Below are 12473 nucleotides of genomic sequence, written 5' to 3'. Positions count from 1 at the left end.
GTTGGAGGCCGTTCTTGAGAAGAAGTAATATAAACTTGTCCAAATGGTTAGATTTTCTGGAGAGGCCCTTCTTTATGTCCCATATATGGGACTTTATGTCCCACCTAGATCTGATGGTCATCTACTTGGGATGTGGGAGACAGCCTTCACTCTCATTATGCCCAAACGCTGGAACTCACATCTTAGGGAGCTTCATAGTACCCTTTCTCTGTTAATTTTTTTCCAGCAGGCCTTTAAGCTGCCTTGTATATTTTGTATGGTTTGTATTATATGCCTCTTGTATGTATTGTTTCATTTTTATTGATGATTGTGTTATATCTTAATTTTTGTAAGCAGAAATGAGTGTTTTAATAATAAAAGCAGGGGTATAAATAAGGAAATGTAGAGGAGGTATTTTAAAACAAATACTCTAAATATCTCAGTGTATTAATGCTATTCAAACTTAATTCAGACATAACTTTGATAAGCTTTTGAGCACACCTGTCTGATACCATCAGCACTGGTTAAGAGTATGTATCAAGGAATAAGGAATATGTAGCAACTCAGAGATGGAAGAAAGATCATACAGGCATACCTTGTTGTTCATGGGGGTTCTGTTCCTCGCCTACAACCGTGAGTAATGAAACCATGGATAAGGAATAATTTCAACTATGGGAATTGGGGGCAGTGTTCCCTGTAACAGGGATTCTTAGATGTTGTTGACTACAGCTCGCAGCATTCCCATCTGCAATGGCCTTTGGCTGAGCATTTGAGGAGTTGTAGTCAACAACATCTGGGAATTCCTATTACAGGGAACATTTACTGGCGGGTTAGTTTGCTGTGGGGGGCGAGCAAGTCCAAAAAACAGTGAAAAAAAGGAAAAATTACTTGAACGTGTGTGCCGTACTGTGCTCTACAGGTCTCCATCTGTCCAGCACTGTCCCCCCAGTTTTCCAGCAAAAACTGGGGGGGGGGAGGAATCTGCCCCCTTCAACAGATGAACCACAAAATGGCTCTTTGATTTATTTTATTTATTTTATTTAACATATTTTTATACTGCTCAAAATGCAAGTCCCACATATATACCCACATATCTGCAGTTGCTAGGTGGCTGGGAAATGACCTCCGGTGTCGTTTCCAGCCACCATTTTGTGTAAAAATGGTGGCTGGAAACGACACCGGAGGTCATTTCCCAGCCACCTAGCAACTGCAGATATGTGGGTATTAACCCTTTGTACACCTGCATATGCCTAGCTTGGATGGCTATTTGTGGATTGTGGATGCACGAAACCTCAAATAGCAGAACTGGATCGAGGTCCACCTGTATTTTGATGCCTGAAGACAATGTCTAGAGCTGATGGCTGACATCTGAAGAAAGAATATGTATTTGGGCTACACATGCATGAAAGAGTTTTATTTCTCTCTCTCCATTAGTTTATATTGCTGAGAAGACCTCTTTACACTATAACTGAATTGACTGCATGGCCAGAATTATATCAAGCATTTTTTTTTCCAACTTAGCTTCCCCAATCTCAAAACTATGTCCATTTGTTTGTTCATTACACGTGTGAAGTGTCTCTCCATGTTAAAATAATAAATAAATAAATAAATAATCCTACAAAAAGGAGAGGAGAGCTGGTCTTGTGGTAGCAAGTACGACTTTAGCTAAGCAGGGTGTGCCCTGGTTGCATATGAATGGGAGACTAGAAGTGTGAGCACTGTAAGATATTCCCCTCAGGGGATGGAGCCTCACTGGGAAGATCAAGAGGTTTAAATTTCTCCCCCCTGGCTTCTCCAAGAGAGGGTTGAGAAAGATTCCTGGCTGCAGTGGTTGAGTTCAGATTAGGCTTGGAATAAGGAGCATAGCTGCAATTGAACAAGGGAATGTTCCTGGAACCCTGAGGGAAAGGAGGCCCTCTGGCTGGGTAACGGCTAGTCTTTGCAAGATTTGGTCACTGCACTATTGACATTTCTCAAAAGAAGTCCATTTTGTATTACAAACTTTTATGTAAAATGATGTTATCTAATATTTTTGTGTTACTGCTAATATGGTTTGCTGGATACATTTGAGATTTACCTCTGTATGTCCTACAATGTTATTGTTTGTTTTGCATTGCTTATGCAAGATAATTCTTTATTGTCTTACACTGGTTCTGGTTTCAAAGTGTAGCTTTCAAATTGTGTACAGCTTTTGATTTAAATCTCAAGTTCAGTTTAGATTAATGTAACTTCCCATTAATTCTGTGTTTATAGCTTTGAGATCGAATACACATGTGGACAAATGTGTTGGTACCCCTCCATGAAAAAAGAAGAACCCACAATTGTCACTGAAATAACTTGAAACTGACAAAAGTAATTGGCACCTATCATTGTTTATTCCGCATCTAACAAAAATCAGACTTTGCTTTAGAGTTTTGATGCAACAGAATATTTCAAATAATAGCACAAATGAAAATGGCATGGACAAAAATGATGGGACCCTTAACCTAATATTTTGTTGCACAACCTTTAGAGGCAATAGTGAGCAAACTGCTCCAGCTGTGTCAGGTTTGAAGGGTTCCTTCTCCAGAATGCATGTTTCAGTTCTTTCCATAGATGTTCAATAGAATTCAAATCAGGGCTCATAGAAGGCCACTTCAGAATAGTCCAATGTTTTGTTCTTAGCCATTCTTGGGTAATTTTAGCTCTGTGTTTTCAGTCATTATCCTGTTGGAGGATCCATGACCTGCGACTAAGACAGAGCTTTCCGACACTGGGCAGTACTTTTCGCTCCAGAATGTCTTGATAGTCTTGAGATTTCATTGTTCCCTGCACAGACTCAAGGCACCCCGTGCCAGACGCAGCCCCAAAACATAACCGAGCCTCCTCCATGTTTTACAGTAGGTATGGTGTTCTTTTCTTTGAAAGCTTTATTTTTTCATCTGTGGACATAGAACTGATGTGACTTGCCCAAAAGATCCAGTTTTGTCTCATCTGTCCAAAGGACATTGTCCCAGAAGCATTGTGGCTTATCAATATGCATTTTAGCAAATTTCAGTCTGTCTTTTTAATGTTTTTCTTTCAACAGTGGAGTCCTCCTGGGTCTTCTTCCATTGAGACCACTGTCACTCAAAAAGCGACGGATGGTGCGATCAAACACTGATGGACCTTGATCTTGGAGTTCAGCTTGTATCTCTTTGGACGTTGTCCTTGGCTTTTTGTCTACCATTCTCACTATCCTTCTGCCCATTCTGGGGTTGGTTTTCCTCTTGCGGCTGCATCCAGTTGGCTACAGTCCCATGGACTTTGAACTTCTTAATAATATTTGCAACTGTTGTCACAGGAACGTCAAACTGCTTGGAGATGGTCTTATAGCCTTTGCCTTTAACATGCTTGTCTATCATTTTCTTTATGATCTCCTCAGACAACTCTCTCCTTAGCTTTCTCTAGTCCATGTTCATTGTGGGACACACGATGATACCAAACAGCAGAGTGACTACTTTTCTCCATTTCAGTAGGCTGAATGACTGATCGCACGATTGGAGACATGTGTGATACTAATGAATGAAAACAGCTAATTTGAAAAATCACTCTAATCCAATTATTTATGATCTTTTCTAGGGGTACCAACAAAGGTGTCCAGGCCACTTTAGAATATCTTTGTAGAATAAGCAATACTTTATCTCTTTTCACATTTGCTTTGCTTTACTCGATTATATATCAAAGGCATGCAGGTATACATGGGACAATTGCTGTTCATTTAATCGCTTTTCAGGAGGCATAAAACACTTTTTCAATGAGTTGTAAGGGTACCAACAAATTTGTCCACGTGTCTATGCCCAACATTTTTAAAATGGATTGTCTGCCTTTTGGTACCATAACAGACAGTTTCAGTCTGAAACTAAGGCTCTTCAGCATCATAGTTACTGCTGCCTGGCAGAAAAATTGCCTCAAAACTTTGTTTCTCTACATTAAAACACACACAACCCCCCCCCCCCCACTCCCTGTCTACAGAAAGCCATTTCAATGTGAAAAATTGCAGCCTAGCCGTCTTCCAGATGTGCTAGTTGGGGTTGCATTCAGACATGCATTCTCCATCTTTTTTCTGAAATGGAATAGTCTTAAGAGGACTGTATCATATGATTCTTCTGTAAATCAGCCCTCTGAATACAGTGATTAGATGTGAGCAAAGTGGTTTTTTCATATAGTAAATATGTCAAGGTTTTTTTAATTGCCATGTATCATTCCTGTTGGAACAGACTGCTGAAAGAGTATTTAACATTTTCATGAGGACATTTTAATTGGTGTTTTCATTTCAGAAGTGTAAAACATAGGCTATGAAATATTTTACATTCAGTTTATTTGTTAAAAAGAATGTTTGAAATACTTTAAAATGTAAAGCAAGTTTTAAATTCAGCTAGAGTTTAAATCTCCTATTGAAATGCAAATTGTTTCTTCATCTTTCTCTTGGAATAAGCAGAGAAGTTTAATTTTCACAAGACAGTGTTCAAGTAGATGAAATTTGCAAATAATTCTATAAATAGTTCAATACTGATATATAAATTACTTACCATTGTATTTATCTTAATAGCTAAGAAACCTTTCCAGCTTGGATCTACGTCATATCACAGAACTGGATAATGAAACAGTGATGGAAATAGTAAAGAGATGCAGAAACCTTACTTCCCTCAATCTCTGTCTGAACTGGATTATTAATGACAGGTAAAGTCTCATTACAGAAAAGTCAAGCCATAACTTTACACCATTGTGTTGAAATTATTAGCAATTGATTACTTGAGGAAGCTTGAGAGAAACCTATCTGGAAAGTCATCAAGTTGCTTTTTAAATTAACTAGTTTCCTGCATTTTGACATTAGCTGCCATCTTTTGGAGCAAGAAACTGCTTGCCGAAAAATAAATATCTACACTGATAAACCTGAGTGTAGATAAATCCATGCTGTGGGTCTGATTTTTTAATTTTGATTTACTCTTTCTTGGTGAAAAAGAAAGTTGGATGTATATTGTCTAAATGTAACCATAGGGTGATTTAAACTTTGAAACTGTCTTTTTAAAAGATGGGTCCTTCTAGAAACAGAAATATACTGGATAAGAGAGTAAGGATGTATGAGCATCATAGTTGAAATGAATTTTTTTCCTAGGTGAGGGAATCAATCATATATGATGCTTGCATGCTAATAAAAGGAATATGTGGAACATACAGGTTGAACTAGAAGTTGTTCCCTTTGTTCATGACTATTACCATAGTGGGCATTAACATAATTTTAGATTAGAAATATCTGACTAACCTGATGATAAAGTAGCAGATTGAGCTGCTTGCCCCACATCCAGTTGTCTGCTTTACCAACAACCCTGTTAAGCAAGCAGGTCTCCTACCTGTTGATGGTGGTAGCATTGGTGCTCCACGTGCTACTGCATTGCTCTTCCTCCTCCCACTTGTTCTTTCCTCCCTACAAGGTAGGTGCAGGGATCAAAGTAGAATGCTTGCTTCTGCACTATTCCCCATGCTCTGTCTTTCCAAAAGGCAGGGAGAGTGGGAACAAGAGTGGCAATTCAGGTGACTGGCTGCTGCCAGATAAAGAGAAGGTGGGAGAAAGAGAGAGGCTGGGAATGGGAACACTGGTGTGCATATGCGTGAGAGTACATCTGGGTGGGAGTAGTAGAAATTTGCATGCTGCTGGTGGGGAGACCAGTTAACTGAATAGTGAGGTTTGGGCCACAGCCTGTTCTGGTGATGGAGCGTGGCATCTCGCTGTATCATCTCAGGCACCGGGAAGTGGGGCTTCAACTTGGCCAGAGGAGATGATGAAGATATATCAAATAAATATCAGAGTTATCACTCTTGTTTTGATGGCAAAATGCTCGAAGGATGAAAACAGGATCAGAAATAATAAAACAGATAACTTTGTAGGTTACAGAATTATACAGAGCCAAAAGATGGGTCACTTTTTGTGAAGTTAATATAAGTATTCAGCTGGTGGTAACAGGTGCCTTCAAATATCCTTTCATGTGTCAAGAAAGCAGTCAAGTCCTATATTTAAAACCGGATTTAAAATGCCTTTTGGGTAGGGCAGAAGGAGATTGGGGAAGTTCCTCGGGGAGGGCACAGTAAAGATAGAAGGCTACTATTGAAAAGCTCCTATCCTGTCCCTGCCAATCAGATCTGTGTCAGAGAGGCTGAGAGCAGGGCTTGTGAATATTTATTTATTTAGCACATTTTCATAGCACCCAAAACACAAGTTCTCTCAGGTTTTGGGCAGTATAGTAAGGAAGAACCCTGGCAGATTCATATATAAATGATGTCACATAGATATCTCAGTCTCAAGCTATGTAGGGCTTTGTAGGTAAAAACCAGCACTTTTAATGTTTCCTGGAAGCCAACTGGCAACCAATGAAGCTGCTGCAAGATAGGTATAAAGCTTGTGTAGCAACCAGTGCCCACAAGCCTCTTGACAGAAGCATTCTGAGCTATCTTCAAAGACAAATCCCACATTGAGTGCATTACAGTAATCCATTCTGGGTGAAAGCAGTGCATGGGTAACCAAAGTCAGAACTGATTTCTCCAGCTATGGTCACAGCTGCTTTACCACCAAGGTGAGTGTGTAGGTAAGAGGTAAGAGTAGGTTTAGTAGGTAAGAGGATGCAGGTGATGATATCAGAGGTACATAAAGGATTCTGACATGCATGTTGTCTATGTAATAAACATGAGATATAGGCTAGAAAAAAACCCTACTCTAAACCTGTAGTCCTGTTCACACTTAACTGGGAGTAAATCATTAAACACAATAAGGACTTCTGATTGCATTTTCAGTTGGTTGAAATAAACTATTTTAAAACTTATGTTTTATTCAATAAATGTAGTAGAAGGCTCTCTACTTTTAAAGGAGATACAGTCTTGATTGAAATCTTGAAAACATGCTCAGATCTGAAACAAGAAGCTTTTTTCAAACTAGAAGCCCAAGTAAAGACTGCTAACAAAGGCTAGGATTTTCATATCAGTTAAACTATAATTCTTGGCGTTAACAATTTAGTCCTGCTGATTTCAGCTGTACTAATTAGTTGATTCAAAGATGCATATGAGCATATAACATCACAAAGCAAATACACGAGTGCAAATGTTTAGAATTAAGGTACCAATCAGGAAACTCCCTAAAGCCTCCATACCAGGATTATTAATACCATATAGATGAGTCAAAATAAAAGAATCTTCAAATGCTTCTAGAAAATTCTTGATTGCATCATAGAGGAACTAATTGTTGGGATTTTTCAGTGGTTGATGCAGTTCTTTTCCACAAGTAGGAGGGTGACTGTGTTTTCAAGGACAATCTTTTTACAATAAGAATGCAGCTAAAGAGCTACTTGTACAATAGCCTCACAGATTATGAGATTAAAATTGTTTATTCAGTATTCCCGAGTTTAAATTACCACAGGAAACTATTTTTAGTGCTAGTTCTCAAGGCCAAATGACACATCATAATGGAGATGTGCAAGGCCTACACTGGATGAGATGGGAATGCCACATGACAAAATAACAGGTGCAGAAAGGAGGGGCAAACTGCCCTATGGCCTCCACAGGGCCATGGACCCCCAAGATACCATCACTGTTATCTACTTACAGCATTGAAGGAGCACAGGAGGGCATCTCTAACACTGTGTTTTGCCTTAGGTTGTCTGTGGCTCTCATGGTAATGACAGCCTGGTGCTGCCCCAGTAGAGGGATAGGGTGCTAAGACTCAGAGATCCTTGCTCTCTAAGTGCAGCACACCTGGAGCAGAATGGAGCAGATCGGGGTTGGGCCTGCCAGACATGGGTATCCTGCTGCTGTGTATAGGATGTGTGAGAGAGCTGGGGCTGGTAGATGTGGACCTTGGTGTTCAGAGGGAGATTGCCGGGAGGCCATAAGGCACTTGAAGAAAAACTATTCAAGAAACTCCCACTAAGGCTGTTCAGAAGATGTGTATTGAAGGGCTGTGGAGGAATGAGTTACCTGGCAAACTAAAAGAACTAGGTTGAAGCCTTCAGGCTGAAGCCCTAACCAGTTAATTTGCCTCCCCTGTGTTTAGCAATAGATCACTGAGAACTTGTGCCCAGAGAACTTGCATTTTGGGCAGTATAGAAATATGCTAAATAATAATAATAAAAAAAAGATCTGCTTTTTTTGATCATACAGACCATGTCCCTTGGTCATTGCTAGAACTCTATGCACCCATTTGTTGACCCCTTGGGATGGAGATCCTGACAATCTATTTAACTTGTTTAAAGATTTTCAGATAACAGTTCTAGGGCTTGAGACCCATATAGTAGAGAGGGCTCTGACTCTTTGCCCTACACTGTCTGAATGATGAAAATTACTTATTGAAACTAGTGTTGGTCCAGTTTAAAAAACAAAAACAAAAAATGGGCAAATTGAAGTTTTTGGAGGCAGTTTTCACCAGGAAAAAGATACAAAGAGAAAGGGTTATACGTACTTCGTCATTTACTTTGGTTAGATAGATGCCCATATATGTTTTGTTGGTTTTTTGTGTGAAACAGAATTTCCATTTTATTAGATTTCCAGGTGTTTCTGTAAAAAGGTGTCCCAGGACTGATAGCGCTGTTTTGGTTGTGTTTCAGGACAGAATTTTCTAAATTATTTGGGTGTGGGTTGTACTATACTGGTTTGGCCTTAGATATTTTGGGTTGTATCAAAAAGAGTCCTTTCTTAAATGGAAGTAGTTTCGCTCCTTTGTCCTAAAAAAGGACTGTGCAATCCTGAGAGATAAATATGTCTTTACAAACCTTTGCAGTAACACTTAAGCTAAGCTAACCAGGCATCTAGAATTACAGTAGTTAAATGGAAGCTCTTTATAACACAATTCATACGATGTCTAGTATGATTATATTTCTCGCTCATTTTAAAAGCTTTCATATCCAAAAACATTTCTAATTGTCTTTGAGCCTTAATGCTTTGTTGCTTACCAGCCTATGGTTTCAATAGTGCTAATGAAGCAAAGTAGGTTGATACAGGAGACAGCGGAGGAAAATGAAAAATAAGGCATTCCTGGCAAGGCTTGTACTCTTCCTGTTTATAAATTTAAGACACCTCTCTGGTCAATTGAGAGAGCAGTGACATTGGTTATTTGAGTTTCTCGTGTCTGCTTACAGAGTCAACCCTCTCTTCTGAACCATATGATATGTTTGCTAAACCATGGTAAAGCAGGGATAAGTAGAAGAGTGCATTCAGAGATGTCTAATTTGATAACATAGTTATCTGGATCGTGATCCGTTGCAGTAATAAGAGTGGGTTCTGTGCCTGTGTGGAATCATTCGGGCAGAATTGACTAGCTTATCGAAGCACTTAGCCCTGTTCCCTGCACGTGGTGCGGTTGTTGGTTTGGGCAGGCTAGCAGTTTTCTCCTCAGTTCCTTTCTAACCACCATTGTGTCAGAACCTTGGACAGTGAGCTCCTTGGTTAGGAACAGTTTCTTCTGTGGAAAAAGCAAACTGATTGCTTAAATTCTTAACATCTATTTTTTTTTAAAGAGACTTTATTATTTTGTGACAAATGGATGGAACTTTAGGCTACAACTACTGCTTGTTGGACTGTTCTTCCTGGCTCCTCCTCTAAGTGCTTGGGTATCCCTTTTTCTATACTTGTTTGCTATGAATAAAAAGAAGTCTTTCAAACGCTGTCTCCACTGTAATACTAAACATCCCTCAGCGGAGGACCACAAACTTTGCCTTCTATGTTTGGGAGAGGAGCATAACACATCTGTGTGTAAGATTTGCTTAACTTTCTCCCACCAGACAAGAAATACAGTGCCCTAAAGGATGTTGATGATGCTGTCTATAATTTCTTCAACTCTGCTGCTACCACTCAACCTGTACATGTACCCATGCTCCTAGTGATTTCCAAAGCCGCCAGATCCGTATGGGAAGTCCTTCAAACGTCCGCCCTAACTTCTAAATGTTTGAAGTACCTATATCATATCCAGGAGGAGGGAAATGGCTTTTTGTTGTTGTTGAAGCACCCATCCTCCAACTCTGTGGTGGTTAATTGTGCCTCTTCCTCTTCTTCCTCAAAAACTGGCAGGACACACATGACTCCTGGGGACAAAAAGGGCCGCAAACTCAACATGTGGAGTCAGAAGGTTTACTCCACCTCTTGTCTCGCACTGAAGATTGTGAATTGCACCACCTGTTTCACCAAGTATACCCATTCTCTGTGGGTCAGCCTCTTCACTGAACAGGCTGACCTGTCTGCAGAAGAATTTCTGACTAGGTTTAATGACGTCCATGCAGAAGTGACTCTTCTCATCAGACAGCAACTTAGCAATGCCAAACATCTGGCAGAAACCAAGTCATGCGCTCTCGCAGCTGCTGTTTCTCTGAGACGGCACACATGGCTGAGATGCACTGCTCTTTAACTGGACATGAAGGAGCAAGTGGAAAACCTTCCTTTTGAAAGAAATGGCCTCTTTGAGACCACAGACTCCACGATGGAGCATCAAAAAATCTAAGTTTACTGCTAAGACTTTTACGGCTCTCTCACAAGCTTACTCTTCTAAATACCATACCTATGGCAGGAGGCAATACTCCTACAGGCAGTCTGACAAGTGGGACTTCCGCAAGTCTTACCAAGCTTCAATAGGAAGTCGTTTGGCCAGAAGTCCAGATCCTCACAAGGACCGCACCTGAGTCAGTCAAGCAACATGTTTGATCACGAGATCAGTCCACCAAGTCACCTCGTCCAGGAGCTACTACCATCAACGCTCCCCATACCTTCCATCATAGCCGTCCCCAATATCAGGCTGGCAAGTCATGCCTTAGCATGGCACAACATAACATTGGACTGTTGGGCCTTCGGATAGTCCAGATGGGCTATACAATAGAATTCGTGGTCCTGCCCTTGTTCAATGGGATCAAGTACATACCTGCTTCTCCTCTGATAATGTTCTGATAATGCCCGAACTCTTTTGGATAAGGGTGCGATATTGCCTGTTCGGTAGACAGATCAATGATGGAGATTGTACTCCCACTATTTCCAAGTCCCCAAGCGGGATGGCGGCCTACGTCCAATCATAGATCTACAATGGCTGAACCATTACATGGATCTGTGCAAGTTTCATATGGTGACATTGCTGAGCATCCTTCCTCTTCTTCACGGAGAGGAGTGGTTTGTAACTTTAGATCTCCGAGACGCATACTTCCATATCAGGATCCAGCTCATCCACAGTCAATATCTCTGGTTCATGGTGGGGCACCAGATCTACCAGTATAATGTGCTTCAGTTTGGTCTGGCAACGGCTCCTTGTGTGTTTACAAAATGTATGGCCATGATCATAGAGCACCTTTGGTCACTGGGGCTGACGATTTTTCCATTTCTCAACGACTGGCTCCTGGCAGGAAGAAGCAAAGAACAGTTAGCTTCACAGGTCTCGATGGTCCTGAGCTTGCTCAAGAATCTCGGTGTCCAGGTCAGTTGGGCAAAGTCCAGGCTCCAGCCAGTGATGCACACAGACTACATCAGAGTGGTCTTCGATGAACAAGCACAATGTATACACCAGAGGAATTCTGCCAGAGGAATGTTTCTTGCTCATTAAGACTCTGAGAGCCGCCTTCGTGGCCCAACCCAAACAGAAAGGACACAGGGTACAAAAACTGTTGGGCCTTATGGCTTCGTGCACTTCCACTGTACAGTTCACCAAGCTTCAACTGCTTTGTCTTCAGCTCTGATTTCTCTCTGTATTCCAGCCAAATGTAGACAGCCTTCGCATGCTACTGATAATCCCATACCCGATCCTGCTTTCCCTCCAGTGGTGGACCAAGGAAGTCAACATGCTATCAAGGGTCTCCTTCTAGGTTTCCCAACCAGCCACCAAGGTCACAATGGACGCTTCCCTAAAGGGCTGGGTAGCCCCTTGCAGGGAACTCAAAGCACAAGGACAATGGTTTCCACACCAGCACCAACTGCACATAAACTTTTAAGAACTGTTGACAGTCTTTCAGGCGCTCAAGTCCTTCCAGCCCTCTCTGACTGGCAAGGTTCTCCAGATCCTAGACAACACCATGGTGACTGCATATCTGAACCACGGGCGGGGTGTATGTGTGCCCCACTCTCCTTGCATGCTGAGCCTACAAATTTGGAATTGGGCCATAGTTCAACGGATGATGCTGACCGCCATTCACATCAAGGGTGTAGACAACACCTTGGCAGAGCCGTCTCAGCAGGTCGAGCCTTTATCTACAACAAAATATATGAGAGCTCAATCTGACATATCTCCAGTCGCTGTTCAGAGTCTAGGGGACCCCAGACATCAGCTTGCTCGCAGTCTCTACAAAGAAGTGCTCCCAGTACTGTTCAAGGGCCGGCATCAGCCACAACTCCAGAGGCGATGCCTTCCAATACCGTTGGGGTCATAGGTTTCTATGCATTTCTCCACACTCTCTGTTAAACAGGGTGCTGGAAAAGGTCCTGCAAGAATCCGCAAATTGCATATTGATTGGTCCATGGTGGCC

At 41.4% G+C, this 12473-nt stretch overlaps 1 protein-coding gene across 2 annotated transcripts in view; it reads left to right on the top strand.

The window, feature by feature from the left end:
* Positions 1–12473, top strand: part of FBXL17 (F-box and leucine rich repeat protein 17) — a 289488-nt gene that overhangs the window by 73144 nt on the left and 203871 nt on the right. For both annotated transcript variants that reach the window (XM_053297075.1, XM_053297076.1), the window contains exon 6: positions 4550–4680. In XM_053297075.1, coding sequence (XP_053153050.1) covers positions 4550–4680 — 131 coding nt within the window. The remainder of the gene's footprint in view (positions 1–4549; positions 4681–12473) is intronic.

This window comes from Hemicordylus capensis, chromosome 2 (assembly GCF_027244095.1).
Source record: "Hemicordylus capensis ecotype Gifberg chromosome 2, rHemCap1.1.pri, whole genome shotgun sequence".
Lineage (NCBI taxonomy): Eukaryota > Metazoa > Chordata > Lepidosauria > Squamata > Cordylidae > Hemicordylus > Hemicordylus capensis.
The sequence above is the reverse complement of the archived record's forward strand: the minus strand, read 5'-3'. Positions and strand labels throughout refer to the sequence as shown.